Source organism: Saimiri boliviensis, chromosome 2 (genome assembly GCF_048565385.1).
Source record: "Saimiri boliviensis isolate mSaiBol1 chromosome 2, mSaiBol1.pri, whole genome shotgun sequence".
Lineage (NCBI taxonomy): Eukaryota > Metazoa > Chordata > Mammalia > Primates > Cebidae > Saimiri > Saimiri boliviensis.
This window is the reverse complement of record NC_133450.1, coordinates 3,645,840-3,665,531: the sequence shown is the minus strand read 5'-3', so window position 1 is coordinate 3,665,531 and position 19,692 is coordinate 3,645,840. Positions and strand designations below refer to the sequence as shown.

Here is a 19,692-nt window from a genome sequence, read left to right as displayed (position 1 = left end):
TTAGGAACAGGTACCCCAAAGGCTGAGTGCTCATTACCCCACAGCCTCAACACAAGTGACTTTTAATTGCTTTGACAGAACAAGAGGGTGTAAACAATGTCAGTCCACAGGCCTTCCCTTTCCCTTTCCTCCTCCGCAGCTGAGGAAATGGGTAGTCCCAGGGCAAGAACACTGTTCTTGGAAATTACCAGACCTCTTGCTCCGACAGATGCTGAGCTAATGCTGGGTCACGGATTTTGCCGGCTAGCCTGGAGCCATAGGCTAGAGCAGAGTTGGCAAGAGCCTGGCTCAGGTGTAGCAAAGAGTGGAGAGAGAAGACGGAAAGTGTCAGACCCCTCACACGGGCCTCTCCTCCCCAAAGATGGTTCCATCTAGGTGTGTTCAGGAGTCACTACCTTCAGGCTCCCTCCTCCACCCCAGCTCTTCCAGGGTATACCTAAGGGGTCCAGAGCAAGGAAGGGGGCTTGAGCTGGGCCTGAGGTGAGGCTGGCTGGAATTCAGGGTGACTGGCAGAGGACAGCTAGGGAGGCTGTGGCCTCTACAGCAAACAGCAGGCACGGAATATCAGCAGGTTCTTCGGCTCAGTAAGCTTCAGTGAGACACTCTCATTGGCCCCAATGAAGAGCACGCCGCCACGCTGCAGAGGGATTGGCGTCTGGGCTGTGGGTGTGCTGGCTGTCACTGCTCCCTGTACCATCAGAAGGATGCTGGCAGAGTCCAGTGCCAAGACCTTGTATTCAGTGACGGAGCCGGGGACCTGGGCAGGGGGAAACGATAAGTGCAGCTTCGACTCTGCTGTCATCAGTTCATGGGCCCAGGACAGTCCCCAGGGCACAAGGGAGAGCTCTGCCATCTTCTCCCACAACCCAGGCTCAGTCAGCATGGAGGCCTGGTCCCTGGTACAGGGAGGAGGGAGCAGGCCCTGGGGCCACCCTCCACCAAGTGGGCTTGACAGGAGACCCAACCCCAGGTGTCCTCCACATCGTGACCCTTGCCAGAGATTTTCATGGCACACGAAGGACACCTGCCATGGCCCCTCACTCACCTCCATCTTCATAATGGTGAAGTCTGGCACAGGGGGGTCATAGATTGAGAGGTAGGGGTCTTCCTGACTCCGTGTTGGGAGAAAGAGCCTGTCCTTGCTGGAGCTAGGGGTATAGCTGAGCATTTCACACAGGGTTGGCACGTCAATGAACTTGGGTGTCAGGCCAGCACGCACTGTGTTGTCTGAACACGCCATGCACTCCACGCAGTCTGGAGAGACAGTTGTCATGTGCTAAGCTGGTGAAGTATGACTTGGCTCTCCAGCTCTGGGCCTCTTAACCTGAGCTCCTTGAACCCCATGCCAAGTTAGGCAAAAACTTCCATGAATTGTATTCTCTGGGATAATGGGGCTAAGATAATCAAATATCAAAAACAAGTGACAGGTCACCCATTATTGTCAGAGGGGAGTCATGTTAACCCGTGGGGGTTGGGGAGCCCCAACTCTCATCTCCAACTTCGGGCACAGAATCCTGTGCATGAGGCATGTGTGGATAAGCAGCCAACAGTCAAAAGGTGGCATCCTTCTGTGGCAACATCCATATTTTAGTGTAAAAATCCCTGGGTGGGTAGGACAGGCAGGCAAAGGCTGTGAAATAGAACAGCTTTGACCCAGTATAGCCTGGGTTCAAAGCGTGGTTCCCACACTGGCTAGCGGGGCTTAAAATCAGTAGCATGACACAGGTTTGGTGGCAGGATTCAAGCCTTGTTCAATGCTAAATGCATTCATCATCCCTACCAGCTGTTTCCTGCTGCACCCAGGAACCCTCAGAGGTCAGCGCTGTGTGGCCCTTGGAGGTCTCCTTGACCACCCTTCTCCCTCTTTTGTCTAGTTAGGGAAACAAGGCCCAGGAGGGATGGCAGTGGGGCTCACTGCTGAAATGAGACTCACCTCCGTTCAGGTAGGCATGGGGCACGTTGGCCTCCAGAAACATGGCCTCCCCAGGCTTCAGGGTAAGCAGGTTCAGGAAGTAGATGGCAAAGCAGCCGATATCACCGGGGTACTGCTGGTGCAGCTGCATCAAAAGCTCCCCAGAGATGTCCTCCATGTTGTTTCCGGCAGCCACTGAGGGTCACAGAGCACCCCAAGGTCACTTAGGGGGATACTCAGTGCTGTTCATAGCCCCACCTTAGCCAGGGAGTCCTGGGAAAAGTTCCCTGCCCACAGGAATCCAGAAGCCAAAGGAGCCCCGTCCTTCTGGCCACACCTTCAGCCCTTTGGGCTCCAGCCTTGCTTGATACGCCATACAAATGCCATCTAAGGCCACTCCAGACAGCATGAAGCAGAATGTGCCAAGGGCCAAAATGTGCCCTGGAGACGATAGCTCAGCCTGGGTAGAGTGGCAAGGGCAGGCTTTTTAATTTTTTAATTTTTTATTTTTTTTAAAGACAGTCTTTCTCTGTCTCCCAAGCTGGAGTGCAGTGGTGCGATCTAGACTCACTCTAACCTCCCCGTCCCAGGTTCAAGTGATTCTCATGCCTCAGCCTCCCAAGTAGTTTGGATTACAGGCACACGCTACCATGCCTGGCCAATTTTGTTTTTGTATTTTAGATGGAGCCTTGCTCTATCACCCGGGCCAGAGTGCAGTGGCACAATCTCAGCTCACTGCAATTTCCGCCTCGCCTGGCTAATTTTTGCATTTTTAGTAGAGATGGGGTTTTGCCATGTCGGCCAGGCTGGTCTCAAACTCCTGACCTCAAGTGATCCACCTGCCTCAGCCTCACAAAAGTGCTGGGATTACAGGCATGAGCCACAATGCCCAGCCAAGCTTCTTTAAAGTGAGGTAGGGGGTCTGGCATGGTGGCTCATGCCTGTAATCCCAGCACTTTGGGAGGATAAGGCAGGCAGATTGCCTGAGCTCAGAAGTTTGAGACCAGCCTGGGCAACATGGTAAAACCCCATCTGTACGAAAATATAAAAAATGAGCTGGGCATGGTGGCACATGCCTGTAATCTCGCTACTCGGGAGGCTGAGGCAGTAGAATTGCTTGAACCCAGGAGGCAGAGGTTGCAGTGAGCCAAGATCACGCCACTGCACTCCAGCCTGGGGCAACAGAGAAAGAACCTGTCTCAAAAAATGAAAGCGCGCGCGCGCGCGCACACACACACACACGGAACAGGAAAAAATATGCTTGTGTAAAATAAATGGTGCCCTAAGGCTCAAAGGTAGCAGGGAAAGAAGTTGAGACCTCATCAGCTGCGCCGCATAAGCTCACTGCTGGGAGTCTGTTCTGCTTTGTGTTTCTTACTGCTTGTGTTGACTCCCCACCTTTGGGGTGACATGACCACACCCATCACAGTCATTTCCTGAACTCTTCTTAGCACAGGGTCAGGCACACAGCAGGTACAGGAAAGATCAAATGACTGAGCGCTGGAGGCATCAGGCCTTTCCAGGAGAGGGAGGATGCTCTTGTCCCCTTCCTGCCTCTTTAGCTCCAAGATACAAGTTCCTCCATGGAGGGCTGCTGTGAGGCTGGCGAAAATCTCAGCATGCCTACTTGGAAGGCATCCTGAGTCTTCTATGCCGGCCGGGCGCGGTGGCTCACGCCTGTAATCCCAGCACTTTGGGAGGCCAAGGTGGGCAGATCATGAGGTCAGGAGATCGAGACCATCCTGGCTAACATGGTGAAACCCTGTCTCTACTAACATACAAAAAATTAGCCGGCCATGGTGGTGTGCGCCTTTAGTCCCAGCTACTCAGGAGGCTGAGGCAGAATTGCTTGAACCCAGAAAGCGGATGTTGCAGTGAGCTAAGATCATGCCAGTGCACTCCAGTCTGGGCAACAGAGCGAGACTCTGTCTCAAAAAAAAAAAAGTCTTCTATGCCAGTCTGCCTCCAGCCATCTGGAGAAGATGACTGGTTGGGAAACAGCACTCAGCCAAGGGCCCTGCCCCACAAAGACTAGGAAAGCAATGCTAAGTTGCCAACAGGGCATCTAAGCTGGGCCCCTTCTAGTGTTCCACTTGGGCAGAGGAATTGAGAACCCTGTCCCCGGAGTCTGGTATCTGCAGGGGAGCCCAGGCCAGAGCTCGGCACCCACCCAGGAATATAACCATGCCCACCTTGCTGCGAGATCCGCTTCACCAACAGGTTGAGCTGTTCCACCACCACCTTCTTCTCACTCTTCATCAGGTGGGAGAAACAGCTCTTCAGAGCAGAGGCCACAGCCTGGGAGTCACGGCTCATGCTCTGCTTCAGGTGTGTTGCTGCATCATCTCCAATCAGGACCTGGAACTCAGGCACCTCTACAGGAAGGCCAGGCCCAGGGCCCATATCAGGAATGGTAAGAACCCACACAAGTAAGGAGTTGGAAGAGGCCTTCCCATCCCAGCCCTAACCAAAGAGCCAGCAGTGTTAAGCAAACTTTGCAGTGGAAACCAATCACTCACCACCAGCCCTTGGCAACCACACCTGAGCCTGGTCTGACCCACTGGCTCCAAAAACTGCTTCATGAGGCCCTTCAGTGCCTGTGACATGTGACCTCTATTCTTCGCCAATGTTCCTACTATCATCTGGATTCCCTAGGTATCCCTGGCCCAATACACATGCCCTCAGCATTCTGCCCAACTTACTCTTCAGAAAGGTTACAATCTCCTCAACTGGCCGGAAGCCACACAAGCCCTGGAAGGGGGTGAGGGCAATGGCCATCTCTGGCTTATGGTTGGCATCGGGGTAGTGCTGTGGAGCCTGGAGGTGTAGCTTCTCTGCCAGCTCCTGTGGGGTGGCCAGGGAAACAGGAGGATGGTGAGGGTAGCCATTAACTAGCAGGGACACCATTGCTACCCAGCCCCTGCTCTCTACCCTCCTCAGTCGCAGGATGGCAGTGGCTGCCTACCTCCGGCAAGGAGCCCAGTTAAAGCATGATGCAGAAACTTGGAGTTCAGCCTACCCAGGGTAGGGAAATGGGCCAAATCCAGGGGAGAGCTGGGGTGGATTCTAAGAGGCTTGGTCTGTGAATCAGGAAACCCAAACACCAGGCTAACCTCTGACGTGAACAAGCTTTTTGGCTTTGGACAAATCCCTCCATTCTCTGGGTCTTACTTTGTGTATCTAGAAATAAGGAGTTTTGGCTGGGTGCAGAGGCTCACACCTATAATCCCAGCACTTTGGGAGGCTGAGGCAGGCAGATCACTTGAGGTCAGGAGTTTGACACCAGCCAGGCCAACATGGTGAAACCCCGTCTCTACTAAAGATACAAAAATTAGCCAGGCACGGTGGCACATACCTGTAAATCCCAGCTATTTGGGAAGCTGAGGCAGGAGAATTGCTTGAACCAGGAGGAGGAGGTAGCAGTGAGCCGAGATCACGCCATTGCACTCCAGCCTGGGTGACAGAGCGAGACTCCGTCTCAGAAAAAACAAAAAGGAGTTTGGATCCACAATTACTTAGGATGGGACTCAGGCTTGCATAGGGAGACTCCATGGGGTGGAGCTAAGGGTATCTGCCCTGCCCTGCAAGTTGAACTCTTCCTGAAAGCAGATGAGTAAATGGCAGATATGAATAGACCTAGGCTAGGTGAGGGAAGACCAGGAACAAGCCCCTTGGAATGAGCTTAGAGAAACCCCTGGCACAGGCCAGTCAGCTGTTTGCTTAGACTTAGTTGCTGCATGTGTCACCACCATCTGGCTTTGCAGAGCTAAATTGGGAGTTGTCAGCCTGGATTTGGCCTTGCGCAGGAGCCTGGCATGGGTGGGGTAAAAGCGGCAGTAAAAGTCATGGGAGGGCCTTAGCATAGCCTTACTCTACCCTGACCTCTGCACCCTACTCTCTACTCTGTCCTTTACCTTGTTAGGGTGTGCCTGGATGGATAGGGCTGTTTCGACTGAGAGCACTTTGAAGAGGAAGGGCAGGTTGCCATTAAAGGTGTCCTTGACCTTTGAGCCCAAGCTGTCCTGGTTCTCAGCAATCCACTGTCCGAGGGTTTTCTGTGAGATGCGGTTGTCAAGGATCTTGGCATCCCCTCGGGGGTGAGTCCCCATCCACAACTGGAAAGACAAGAAATGTGGGAGGGGAGGGGGAAGAAACCTGGCACCCTGAGTTGGCCTGTCCCAAACGGTTGTGCTGTGCTCCCCACAGGGCAACTGAGTCCTAGGAAAGGCCTCCCAGGCCTGAATACAAATGTTCATGCCATCATGGACATACAGAGAGGCAGCAGACCCAGGCCCTGTGAGGGGTTAACATACATCTTCCAGTTTCAGAAACAGAGGCGAAAGCCTTCCTATGCTTTGGCTTTTTCTCCACTAAAAAGGCAGAAATAGGAGAAATATTTTAGGTTAATAAAAATGCAAAAAAAAAAAAAAAGTTGAAGTAAAAAAACTTAATTGTCAAAGAGGGAGGAATTAAAATTCACTAAGTGCTAAGAGTGGCTGGGGGAGGAGAGTGCTGGAAATCTCAGCCTGTTATGATAAAACCTCTCCTCTTATGGTGCCACGATAGTCCATCAGCCTGAAGAGCCAAGTGCGGCTCCTCCCTCCTTGCTGCGTCGCCCTTCCCAGCTGATTCTTATGACTTGTCTTGGGCCCTTCCTCCTGACCTGCGGGGAGAGTAGGCTGGAATAGGGCCCGGGGCTCACCTCTGCATAGGGCTTGTCCTCTGCGATCCGGGTCAGTGGGTCACTGCTGGCCAGCAGCCGCGCCACTTCGCTGTTAGAACCCATCTTCCCCCAGGCATACTGCTGCACGGCACAGGAAAGTGGGAACACTGGGGGTACAGACAGAGGGTCAGCTGCCGCTCCACTCCTCAGGCCCCACCTTAGTGTCCCGGGAAACCAGCCAAGAGCTGGGGGTGCTCACGTGGGACAGAGTCAAACAAGGGGTTTGTAGGCTGCTGGGTGCGACCCGCCTTCGCTGCAGGCCTCGATGTTCCCAGCTGTCAGATGGGCAGCAAGGACCTTGCGCTGACCTGAGGCCGCGTGGCGAGGAGGGAGCGGGCGGTACTCACCCCAAGGCACCGTCCGTCAGGCCCCCTCCCCCCGGAGGTCAATCCCCATTGCAGGTGGCCCCTCCTCTGCCTGGCGCCCACCCATCTTTCCGCGGAGCCCCAGGAGTGGACTCAACGTGGCCGACCATCCCAGGATTCGTCCCCAGGACGCGCCCCACCTACCACACTCGCCGACACCACGGCCAATGGCTCACCTCGCGGAACAGCCATACTCGCCCCTTAACGCTTAACTTAAGCTCGTAAGCCTTTCCCGGCAGACCCCGCGGCCCTCTGCTCCCAGAGCTTCACGGGAAATGTAGTTCCCTCAGCGTTCCGCCCGGCCCCAGGGCACCAGACCAGAGGCTCCCGGCCTCAATTTTCGGTCTCTGCATTCATTCATTCCTCCCGTCGCCGGAGGAATGAAAACCAGCTAAGTACCACGGACAGTTCTAAGGGCTGGAGGATACATCAGAAAGCAAGATAGCCTTCCCTCTGCCTTTGTAGGGCGCTCACCTTCTGGTGAAGGCAAGACCGACAAGTATTGTAAGCAAATCACGTAGTGTGTTGAAAGGTCAAGGCCACAAAAAGTAAGGGGGAGCAGGTAGAAGTGGGAGGCAGTTTGCAGAATTTCAAAGGCTGTCTGGGCAAGCCTCATTGAAGTGAGGAAGGCAGGAGTGTTCTGCCAGGAAGAAAACAGCCACAGCGGGTGCCAGAGCAAGGCGGCAATGTGGGACTGTGCCGGGCATGTTCGGGAGTGACCAGCAAGGAGGCCACTGTGGCTGGAGCAGAGTGAGCAAGAGAGGGGCAGTGAGGATGTCAGAGATGAGAGGCGAGGGCAGAGCTTGGCAGGCTATTGTGAGGACTGGGTGTTACTCAGTGCTCAGCAGTTAGAGATTTGAGCAAAGAATTGCTGTGATGTGAATAGGGACATACTAGTGATGATGGTAAAAGTCACATGCAAGGCCCTTCACTTCTCTGAGCTTTGTAGAAAGGGGTGAATGATGCCAGCCAGACACGCTTGTTGGAGGGTCAGATGGGATGATGTGGGACACCTGCAACGTAGTCAGTGCTCTGTGCTCCTCTGATCCTTCCTGTCCCAGGTGCTGCGGAAAGTCAGAACCCCAACTCCTCCTCCAGGCTGAGCTGCTTACAAGCTGCACACAGAGAAGTCAGGGGAGTTACCAAGAGCTATGCATGGGGAAGGATGGGGTTGGGCCTTGGCTCTGCAGTAATCTTGCTATATCCTGTGGAGAAAGGCGTTGACATCCAGACCTCCCCAGTCAACAGCTTCCTAGGAGGAGGGCAGTCAGCTGGAGGGACTCAGGAGCACAGCAGTAAAACTCCAGGGAACCTGGAATGAGGGGTTACAGTTCCCGACTCTACCTTCATCATCCTGGCAATACCCTGATTCCCACAGTCTCTACCTCATGTGCCCAGGGGAAAGAGGGGGTGCTGTTTTCCCTGTAATGGTCTGCCCAGGTGTGGGTATCTACCTCACCTCCCCTGGGGTCCTCTGGCTCAGATAAATCAGCCTGCATGTCAAAGGAAGCTTTACCACACACTAAAGAATAATAAAATGGATAACACAAGACTCATGAAACAACGTAGCTCAATAATTTCTACTTTGGAATACCACTCCTTCCCCTCATCTCCACTCCCCAAGTGATATGGTTCAGCTCTGTGTCCCCACCCAAATCTCATCTCGAATTGTAATCCCCACATGTCGAGAGAAGGACATGGTGGGAAGTGACTGGATGGTTCTCCCATGCCGTTCTCATGATAGCGAGTTCTCACCTGAGCTGATGGTTTTATTTTATTTATTTATTTTCCTTTTTTTTAAAGACTGAGTCTTGCTCTTGTCCACCAGGCTGGAGTGCAATGGTTTGATCTCGGCTCACTGCAACCTCTGCCTCCTGGGTTCAACTAATCCTCCTGCCTGAGCCTCCCAAGTAGCTGGGATTACAGGTACCCACCACCATGCCCTGCTAATTTTTGTATTTTTAGTAGAGACAGGGTTTCACCGTGTTGGCCAGGCTGGTCTTGAACTCCTGACCTCAGGTGATCCCCCTGCTTCAGCCTCCCAAAGTGCTGGGATTACAGGCACGAGCCACCAAGCCGGGCCAGAGCTGACGGTTTTAAAGTATGGCACTTCCTCACTCTCACTCTCTCCTGCTGCCGTCTAAGACGTGCCTTGCTTCCCCTTCACCTTCTGTCATGATTATAAGTTCCTGAGGCCTCCCCAGCCATGTAGAACAGTGAGTCAATTAAACCACCGTTGTTGTTTTGTTTTTTTTTTTTTTTGAGAAGGCTTCTTGCTCCATTGCCCAGATTGGAGTGTAGTAGCACAATCTCCACTCACTGCAACCTCCGCCTCCTGGGTTTTAAAAACCCTTGCTCGTAAGCCATTGTGGAGTTCAGGTCTTAAGCATTAGCTGCCTGATTTTCCTTGCGTGGCATCTGCAATAGTTGTCTCACTTTCTTTTGCTGCAAGTCCCAGTGTCACTGTTTGGCCTTTTTTTTTTTTTTTCCTTTGAAACAGAGTCTTCCTCTGTTGCTCAGGCTGGAGTGCAGTGGTAATCACAGTTCATTGCAGCCTCTACTTCCAAGATTCAAGTGATCCTCTCACCTCAGCCTCTTGAGTAGTTGGGATTATAGGCACATGCCACCACACCCTGCTAATTTTTTTATTTTTTAGTTAAAGAGATTGGGTCTCTGCCGGGTGCAGTGGCTCGCGCCTGAAATCCCAGCATTTTGGGAGACTGAGGAAGTCAGGAGTTCGAGACCAGCCTGACCAACGTGGTGAAACCCCGTCTCTACTAAAAATACAAAAATTAGCCAGGCATGGTGGCACGCACCTGTAATCCCAGCTACTCAGGAGGCTGAGGCAGGAGAATCACTTGAACCTGGGAGGCGGAGGTTGCAGCGAGCTGAGATCGCACCACTGCACTCCAGCACAGGCGACAGAGTGAGACGAGGTCTCCACAAAAAAAAAAAAAAAAGAGAGAGACAGAGAGAGAGAGAGAGATTGGGTCTCACTATGTGGCCAGGCTGGTCTCGAACTCCTGGCCTCAAGTGATCCTCCTACCTCAACCACTCAAGGTGCTGGGAGTATAGGTGTGAGCCACTGTGCCTAGCCAGTGTTTGGCTTTTTCTGCACCCTAGGAAAGCAGGCCCAAGTTCAATTCGGTAACAACATTAAAATGGCGGACAGCAAGCACATTCTCTCTTCCTTTTGAGCTATTTATTTGTCTCTTCAAACTGCTTGCTATTTGCCACAACTAGGTATAAATTAACCTAGTAATACCACAAGGATACTGTAACCCATATCCCAGGGCTTAACAGTACATTGCCAATCACTAGTCAGTGCTATTTCAGTAAACCAATGAGAATTCCTGACAAAAGACTGTATCAGCCCACTCCTTGTCTCTGCCTTTTGCCTTTAAAAACATATTGTGGGCTGGACACGGTGGCTCACGCCTATAATCCCAGCACTTTGGGAAGCTGAGGTAGGTGGACTACAAGGTCAGGAGATTGAGACTATCCTGGCCAACATGGTGAAACCCTGTCTCTACTATAATTACAAAAATAGCTGGGCACGGTGGCTCACACCTGTAATCCTAGCACTTTGGGAGGCTGAGGCAGGCAGATCACCTGAGGTCAGAAGTTCGAGATCAGCCTGGACAACATGGCGAAACTCCGTCTCTACTAAAAATACAAAAATTGGCCAGTGTAGGGGTGGGGGTGGGCACCTGTAATCCCCTACTCAGGAGGCTGAGGCCAGAGAATCATTTGAACCCAGAAGGTGGAGGTTGCAGTGAGCCAAGATCATGCCACTGTACTCCAGCCTGGGCAACAGAGTGAGACTCTGTCTCAAAAAAAAAAAAAAAGAAAAAAAAAAGTGATTCACGCCTGTGAGTCCAGCATTTTGGGAGGCCGAGGCGGGCAGATTACAAGGTCAGGAGTGTGGGACCAGCCTGGCCAACATAGTGAAACCTGGTCTCTACTAAATAGACAAAAAAAATTAGTCAGATGTGGTGGCATGTGCCTGTAATCCCAGCTACTCAGGGGGACTGAGGCAGGAGAATTGCTTGAACCTGGGAGGTACAGTGAGCTGAGATCGCATCCTGCACTCCAGCCTGAGTGACAGAGCATGACTCCATCTAAAAAAAAAAAAAAAAAACCAAACTTTGTAACAAAGGCCTAATAGAGCTCATATCCAAGGTTACTCGGGTCTGTGTCTTATGGACAGCTGTCTCACTGTGAATCAAGTAACTTTATATTTTGTGACTCAGCCTCTTCCTTTTAGGTCAACAATCTAGTAGAACTGATCACACTCTATTATCTAGTGACAATACACTTTCCTCTCTCTCTTCCCTTCTAAACGATATGTCTAATTCAGCTTCGCATTTCTGCCAGTGCCCAGCTAAGGGTTCAAGCTATAATGGCAGCCTTTTTTGGGGGGGCGGGAACAGAGTCTCAAAGGCTGGAGTGCAGTGGCAAGGTCAGAGCTCACTGCAACCTCCACCTCCTGAGCTCAAGTGCCTCCTGAGTAGCTGGCACTACACCACCACGCTTGGCTAATTTTTGTAATTTTTTGTAGAGATAGAGTTTTGCCACATAGCCCAGGCTAGTCTCGAATTCCTGAGCTCAAGGGATCCACTGTCCTCAGCCTCCCAAAGAGCTGGGATTACAGATGTAAGCTACTGCACCTGGCTGCAGCTAACTTTTATTGTTATAATAACGGCAGGAAGCAGACAAATCTTAGGCAGACAGAGACAGGTCCCCAGTGAAAACAAACCTTCAAAGCCTGAAAGCCAAGCTACAAGTTCTGGGTAAATCCATGGACTGGATTGAGAATTTCTCTTCCTGTTTGGTGCACTTTCCTCTGATTGATCCTCAACCTTCACCTATTTTACATATATCAACCCTTCCCTAATTGGTTTCTTACACCGTTGTGCCTATCTTTGAGTGCTGCCTTTGTTTTAGCCTTTTTTGCATACTCACAAACCAATCAGCAGGTACTCCCCCATTCTGAGCCCATAAAAGCCCCAAACTCAGCCACACTGAGAGGAAGACCACCCTACTTCAGGTGGACAACCCCCCGTGCATCGTCCTTTTCACTGAAAGCTGTTTAGTGGCTCAATAAAGCTCTTTGTCCTCCTCACCCTTCAATTCTCAACGTAAGCTCATTCTTCTTGGATGTGGGACAAGAACTTGGGACCCACTGAACATGGGTAAAAAGAAGGTTGTATCACTCGTTCTCTGCCTTCCACTGGCAGAGGTCAGCTGCCTCATGTGATGCAAAGCAGTGGTGGGACCAAGCCAGTCCTGAACTACAGGCTGGAATGGGGCGACGGGACTGACAGAGCTGTTAACACACTGGCTGCTGTCCATTGAGCTCTGGACAGCAGGAGGAAAAGAGCTATTAGCATGCTGTAACATCCCTTCTGGGGCTTTGGGGTCACAGGCATTCCTGTTCAGACACCACCATGTTCCCCTCAATATGACACCCCTGGTCCAGCTGCAAGCCCTGCATGGAGCCAACTCCTGTGTCTGCGCTTGGTATGGTGGCCAGACCCCATACTTCCTCACCAACTCACCTCCTTCCTCCAGGGGCTGAGTACAGGGATCTGCACTGGAGTGCAAGCCAAGCGTGGCCCACAGTGGGGTGAGTAGATGGGGCATCCTGAAGCAAGCCCAGGCCTGAACAAGGCCTGGGCAGGGTGTCACCAGCTGGAGACCTCCAACTGGCAAAGCGGCTGAAATAAAAATCCTGCATCATTATACACTGGGTATGGCCAGAGTCAGGCCTTATTTCCCCCTTATCTGGGGTCTATGTGACAGCAGTAGGCGTTTTCCATCTGATAGGGATCTGGGTTTCTGGAAAACAACTCAAGGGTATATGACAGCCAGGTGTGGTAGGTAGCTCACGCCTGTAATCCCAGCCCTTTGGGAGGCAGAGGCAGCTGGCTCACTTGAGTCAGGAATTTGAGACCAGCCTGGCCAACGTGGTGAAACCCCGTCTCTACTAAAATACAAAAAAAATTAGCTGGGCATGGTGGTTCGCACCTGTAATCCCAGCTACTTGGGAGGCTGAGGCAGGAAAATTGCTTGAACAATAGAATGAGACTCTGCCCCAAAAAAGAAACAAAAGGCCGGGCACGGAGGCTTTTTGTAATCCTAGCACTTTGGGAGGCTGAGGTGGGTGGATCACTTGAGGTCAGGAGTTCAAGACCAGCCTGGCCATCATGGTGAAACCCCATCTTTTTTTTTTTTTTTTTTTTTTTGAGACGGAGTTTCGCCCTTGTTACCCAGGCTGGAGTGCAATGGCGCAATCTCGGCTCACCGCAACCTCCGCCTCCTGGGCTCAGGCAATTCTCCTGCCTCAGCCTCCTGAGTAGCTGGGATTACAGGCACGCGCCACCATGCCCAGCTAATTTTTTGTATTTTTAGTAGAGACGGGGTTTCACCATGTTGACCGGGATGGTCTCGATCTCTCGACCTCGTGATCCACCCGCCTCGGCCTCCCAAAGTGCTGGGATTACAGGCTGGAGCCACTGCGCCCGGCCCACAAGTATTAATTACAGTCTGCAATAGGTATTGTGAAGGAAAAGTACAGGGCGATAGGAGAGCTGACGTTGGGTGTGAGGTGCTGATGTAAACAAGAGAATGAAGGGAAGCTACCCCTGAAGAAAGGCATCTGAACTTGCATTTGAAGGGTAAGGAGACGTTAACTGGAGGATGACAGTGGGGCATGGGTTAAATGCATACCAGGTAGAGGGAACACATGTGCAAAGGCCCTGAGACAGGAGGGCACAAGGAAAGTCTGTGGATCTGAAAAGCACTAGCATGGCTGGAATGCTGGGGGTTGGGCACCAGAAGGGGTCAGAAGGAGAGAAAGGTAGTGGCAGATCCTTTAGGACCTTGAAGATAAACTAAGAATTTGGGGCCAGGCGCAGTGGCTCAATGCCTGTAATCCCAGCACTTTGGAAAGTCAAGGTGGGTGGATCAACTGAGATCACCTGAGGTCAAGAGTTCAAGACCAGCCTGGCCAACATGGTGAAACTCCATCTCTTAAAAAAAAAAAAAAAAAAAAAAAAGAATTTGGGCCTTTACGGATTTTTTTTTTTTTTTTTTTTTTTTTTTTTTTTGAGACGGAGTTTCGCTCCTGTTACCCAGGCTGGAGCGCGATGGCGCGATCTCGGCTCACCGCAACTTCCGCCTCCCGGGTTCAGGCAATTCTCCTGCCTCAGCCTCCTGAGTAGCTGGGATTACAGGCACGCGCCACCATGCCCAGCTAATTTTTTGTATTTTTAGTAGAGACGGGGTTTCACCATGTCGACCAGGATAGTCTCGAACTCTAGACCTCGTGATCCACCCGCCTCGGACTCCCAAAGTGCTGGGATTACAGGCCTGAGCCACCGCGCCCGGCCTTTTTTTTTTTTTTTTTTTGAGACAGGGTTTCACTCTTTTTGCCCAGGCTGGAGTGCAGTGGTATGATCTCAGCTCACTGCAACCTCCCCCAACCAGGTTCAAGTGATTCTCTTGCCTCAGCCTTCCAAGTAGCTGGGATTACAGGCACCCACCATCATGTCTGGCTTATTTTTGTATTTTCGTATAGACGAGGTTTCACCATGTTGATCACCAGGCTGATCTTGAACTCCTGACTTCAGGTGATCCCCTCCGCCTCAGCCTCCCAAAGTGCTGGGATTACAGGCGTGAACCACCACGGCTGGCCTCTTTATTTATTTATTTTTTTCTTGTAGAGACAGGGTCCTGATATGTTGCCCAGGGTGATCTTGAACTCCTGGCTTCAAGTGATCCTCCCACTTCTGCCTCCCAAAGTGCTGGGATTACAGGCATGAGCCATACACCCAACCCTTCATGGAAATTAATTGAAATTTTTAAAAGAAGTTTTGTGATAATTTTGCCCCCTTTAAACAGATCTTTGATCACAACATGAAAACAATAGATTAAAGCAATAAATAAATAATAAAACAATAGATTAACAGCACTTAATAGCAATTAACAGCACTGTATTAGTCCAGGGTGAAAATGACAGTGGCTGGGATTCGATGACAGCAGAGATGAATAATATCAGAGAGATCTAAATAAATAAGGTGGATTTGGCCAGGCAGTGGATCATGAGTATAATCCTAGAACTTTAGGAAGCCAAGGCGGGAGATAACTTCAGCCGGGGAGTTTGAGACGAGCCTGGGCAACACAGTGAGACTCCCATCTCTACAAAAAATCCATAAATTAGCTGGTATGGTGACGACCAGCTGTAGTCCCAGCTACTCAGGAGGCTGAGGTGGGAGGATCGCTTGAGCCCTGGAGCTCGAGGCTGCAGTGAGCCGTCACTGCAGTGATCGCCTCACTGCCCTCCAGCCTGGGAGACAGTGAGATCCTGTCGCAGTAAAACAAAAAAACAAAACGGAGTTGTGGACGAGTGAAGCGGCCACCTCCCCAATGATTGAGGAGGCTCCGTTGCTGAATTCCTTCATTCACTTACTAAATGCTTGATTCCCAGGTTCAAGTCCCAACGCTGATGCGCCCAGGAACCCTCATCCCTAAAACGATGAAACGACATCAGAGGACGAGCAGCCCTAAAAGAAGCAGGCTCAGCTCGGGTGCAGGGCTGCTGGATGGTCCTTGCTTTTCTCTCTCCGGGAACACATTCTGCAGAGGAGACGTTTTCCTAGTTCTCCCAAAGCCTCTCGCTCGCCTGTCACTTTTGTCCTCGGCCCTTGGACCGGTTTGGACTTCTTTCCAAACTTGCTCTCCAGGGAAGTGAAGGGGCTGTTTTACTGTCCCATTTTTCAGAGTTTGCTTTAGAAACATACAATTGTAAGGTATCAGACTGATAGGCAGTTGGGAAGGACTCCGGCCACGCCTCTGGCTCCGTGGACCCTCGGCCGAGACCCCCAAAACCCCAGCAGAGCGCAGTTGTGGACGGAAGCCGAATGCCCCCAGCCCTCGCACTCTCGTGGCCTGGGCAGGGGGGCGGAGCTGACCTCAGTGACGTCACAGAGCCACGCCCCTCGGGGGAGGGCGCCAGGCCACCGCCAGAACTGCTGCCTCGATCCCGGAAGTGGAGGGTCAACACGAAGCGCCGCTGGGTCTGGGTGCCCGGAGGCAGCAGCGTTCTAGGAGCTTGCCCGCCGGCCCCCGATCGCCATGTCGCTTTTCGACACCAACCCCTTCGCGGACCCAATGGACGTAAACCCCTTCCAGGTAGAGCCCTCCCGCTCCACCCAGCTCCCAGATTTCTCTAGGGCCAAGGGCCGCCGCCCGAGCCTACTTTGCCAGAGCCGGGAGACGTGGCTAGGACGGACGGGTCATGTACCCAATGGGAGAGCGGACTTTGAGGTGTGACCTATCGTAACGCGTGGAGGGCGGGACTAGCAGCAGGTGGAACTGCAGAGGAGGCGGGGCGCTGAAGTCTTGGAGGGAGTGGGGTCTTCTAGTACCCAGAGAGGTAGTCGGTCCGACTGGGCTGTGCTGGGGAACGTGGCTGGAGCAGACACGGTCGCACCCTTAGGGAGGTTCCCTCGCTTCACGGAGAATCGAAATGTGGCTGTCACATTCCCTCATTCTTGGGTACACACCTGTCTTGAGTCACCTTAGGAGAGGGGGTGACAGCCACATAATGAGGAGTTGGTGAAGCCTCTGGTGGGGTTGGAAAATGTGGAAAGAGCCCAGGACACCTGCCACCGCTCCACCACCAGCCGAACTAGTGTATAAAATACAGGAGAGCCCCTGAGATTTGTCAGGGAAAGAAGGCTGGGAGAGGGAGAGAAGGTAGCCTAAGTTGAAAAATGGCCTTGATAAAAATTCCACACTTTGGCCATGGGTCTAGTTTGGAGTGGGTTTTGACCCGAGATCCCGAGTTAGGGAGAGAGGAGAGATGAGGGTGGCTCTAAAAGAGTCTGGACCCACAGGGAACGTTTGTCTGATGGACCCGTGTGTGGTGACAGCATAGTTAAGATGCACTGACCTGTGAGTTGGCCTGACCTTTTGAACAGCAATTGAGGAAGAAACAGCCTCCCTGCATTTTTTTTTTTTTTTTTTTTGGAGACAGGGTCTTGCTCTGTTGCCCAGGCAGGAGTGTAGTAGCACAATCTTGGCTCACTGTAGCCTCAACCTCCTGGGTTCAAGTGATTCTTGTGCTTCAGCCTCCCAAGAAACTGGAATTACAGGTGTGCACCACCATACCCGGCTAATTTTGTATTTTTAGTAGAGACGGGGTTTCACCTAGTTAGCCAGACTGGCCTCAAACTCCTGGCCTCAAGTGATCTACCCACCGTAGCCTCCCAGAGTGCTGGGATTACAGGCGTGAGCCACCACGCCTAGGCTCACTCTTTGTTCTTTCCTTTCTTTCTCTTTTCTTTTCTCTTCTCTTCTTGCTTTCTTTCTTCTTTCTCTTTCTTTCTCCTTCCTTCCTTCTTTTCTTTTCTCTTTGCTGACAGAGTTTCACTCTTGTTGCCCAGGCTGGAGTGCAATCGCAATCTCAGATTACTGCAACCTCCGCCTACTGGGTACAAGCGATTCTCCTGCCTCAGTCTCCCGAGCAGTTGGGATTACAGGGCTGCACCACCATGCCCAGCTAATTTTGTATTTTTGGTAGAGACAGGGTTTCTCCATGTTGGTCAGGCTGGTCTTGAACTCCCGACCTCAGATGATTTACCCAACTCGGCCTCCCTGGGATTACAGGTGTGAGCCACCACTCCTGGCCTCTTTCTTTCTTAAGACAGGGTCTCACTCTGTCGCCCAGGCTGTAGCACAGTAGAGGTCATGGCAGCCTTGACCTCCAGGGGTCAAATAATCCTCCCACCTCAGCCTTCTGAGTAGCTGGGACTACGGGCATGTGCCACTGGGCCTAACTCCTTTGAAAAAAAAATTTTTATAGAGAAGGGGTCTCACTGTGTTGCCCAGGCTGGTCTTGAAATCTTGGTCTCAAGCAATCTTCTGGCCTCAGCCTCCCAGAGTGCTGGGATTGCAGGCATGAGCCACAGCACAGTCTTCCTATTTAAAGCCCACACCTTTCTGCCTTTGAGCTGAGAGCACAGGGATGATCTTTTTCTACCACGCGGGGCTGAACTCCCGTTAGCGTCAGAGCTCCTGTGCCTCTTGTTTCACATCTGCTCAAAACGTGTTCTAGGGAACCTTGTTTGTGCTGGCTGGTGAAATTATGAGCCCTGACGTTCTGCTCTGTCAGGATGTCATCGGGCACATAACTCACCCTGCTTGTCCTTTATTTTGGTCACTGGCAGCTTTTAAGTTTCCTGCAGGTGTCAGAGAAGTCCTTGAAGGAGTCCTTCCTGCCGTTCACAGCATGAGTTTTTCCACTTTGAATCACTTCAAGGGTCAGAACAAAATGAAAGGAGACCTGAACTAAATAATTATACGCTGTCAGGAGAGTGAAAATGTTTTGCTGCTTTACTGGTCTCAGGGTGTCTTAGCCAACAGGAGCCCTCAGGGCGAATGCTGATGGCTTGTTTCTTAGAACATCAGGGAATTTTGAACATTCCTCTTGTAGCTTAATGCTTCTTGACAGAGCCTTCGAAAGGACCTTGCCTTTTATGTAACAGTCACCCCTATTCATTGAGTAAAGGAAGAACATTTGCATTTTTTTTTCTGCCAATGTCATCTGGTAACAGACTTTAACTACAAAACTGCTGTATAATACTGGGGTTTGGGTTTTAGTAGGATCTTGGAGCCTTATGGGGTATGTGGTATGTGATGATTTTCTCTCGTGTGTGTGTGTGTGTGTGTGTGTGTGTGTGTGTGTGTGTGTGTTTTGTCAGAATCAGAAATAAAAAGTCTGCTGCTGTCTGACAGAGGTAGTCAGTTGTCTAAAGATGCAGAGAGTTTTTCTCCAGTGCTAGCAGTGGAAAAGACAGTTCTACCCTGTGTTCGTAGCTGCTTGAAAGCCTTCAACCTCATCTCTAGCCCTAAAAATGACTGTGCAAACTGTGGTAGAAGTAACTTCTGCTGGGCGCGGTGGCTCACGCCTGTAATCCCAGCACTTTGGGAGGCTGAGGCAGGTGGATCACGAGGTCAAGAGATCGAGACCATCCTGGTCAACATGGTGAAACCCGGTCTCTACTAAAAATACAAAAATTAGCTGGGCATGGTGGCACACGCCTGTAGTCCCGGCTACTCGGGAGGCTGAGGCAGGAGAATTGCCTGAACCCAGAGGCGGAGGTTGCGGTGAGCCGAGATCGTGCCATTGCACTCCAGCCTGGGTAACAAGAGCGAAACTCCGTCTCAAAAAAAAAAAAAGAAGTAACTTCTGCATTTTAGCAGGACAGTCTGTCCATCAGGCAGCCCCAGGATATGGCATGACCGGAAGCAGCTGTGGTCCTGTCACCTAGCCACATCTGGTGGGGAGTCCTGGGTGGGAAGAAGCCAGCTGGCTGGCTGCGATTTGCTCCTCCTCATCCTGGGCTGGGCTTTTCCTCTTGGCACTCAGTGGTGTGGGGAGAAGCAGCTTTGGATGTGAGACCTCTGAGCTCCTGGTCAGAGCTGCCAGCCGCTTCCTTGAGATGGTGGTGTCTGCTTCCTTGACTGCCAGGGCTGCGACGTTGGGAGGTGCAGCCCTTGGGTGCCTGGGTGTGAGCCCAGCTTCATTTACTCAGGGTGTTGGCACCAAGTTCAGGAGAGAGCAGGTGGAGAGGCGATAGACTCAGAAACAGTCACACCTAGTCACTCTCTAGAACCGTCGTTTT

The 19,692-nt window shown here is 51.7% G+C and overlaps 2 protein-coding genes across 5 annotated transcripts in view; one reads left to right on the top strand and one right to left on the bottom strand.

Moving 5' to 3' along the window:
* Positions 1 to 27: 27 nt before the first annotated feature.
* On the bottom strand, positions 28 to 7,264 carry MPI (mannose phosphate isomerase). 3 transcript variants are annotated; one of them, XM_010332769.3, is made up of 8 exons: positions 7,177 to 7,264; positions 6,615 to 6,742; positions 5,827 to 6,027; positions 4,615 to 4,756; positions 4,105 to 4,287; positions 1,934 to 2,107; positions 1,046 to 1,254; positions 28 to 757 (listed from the first exon to the last, which is right to left on the bottom strand). In XM_010332769.3, the coding sequence occupies exons 1-8, from the start codon at positions 7,190 to 7,192 to the stop codon at positions 539 to 541; spliced, it is 1,272 nt and encodes a 423-aa protein (XP_010331071.2). In that variant the 5' UTR covers positions 7,193 to 7,264; the 3' UTR covers positions 28 to 538. The 3 variants fall into 3 exon arrangements, with proteins under 3 accessions (XP_010331071.2, XP_010331072.2, XP_003944823.2); XM_010332770.3 differs by having other exon boundaries at positions 7,145 to 7,243; XM_003944774.4 differs by lacking the exon at positions 7,177 to 7,264 and adding an exon at positions 6,835 to 7,114.
* An 8,752-nt stretch (positions 7,265 to 16,016) lies between these two features.
* SCAMP2 (secretory carrier membrane protein 2) overlaps positions 16,017 to 19,692 on the top strand; it is a 33,316-nt gene continuing 29,640 nt past the window's right edge. The window contains exon 1 of one of the 2 annotated variants that reach the window (XM_074392656.1): positions 16,017 to 16,195. In XM_074392656.1, coding sequence (XP_074248757.1) covers positions 16,139 to 16,195 — 57 coding nt within the window. In that variant the 5' untranslated portion in view covers positions 16,017 to 16,138. The remainder of the gene's footprint in view (positions 16,196 to 19,692) is intronic. The other variant, XM_003944773.4, reaches the window with a different exon arrangement.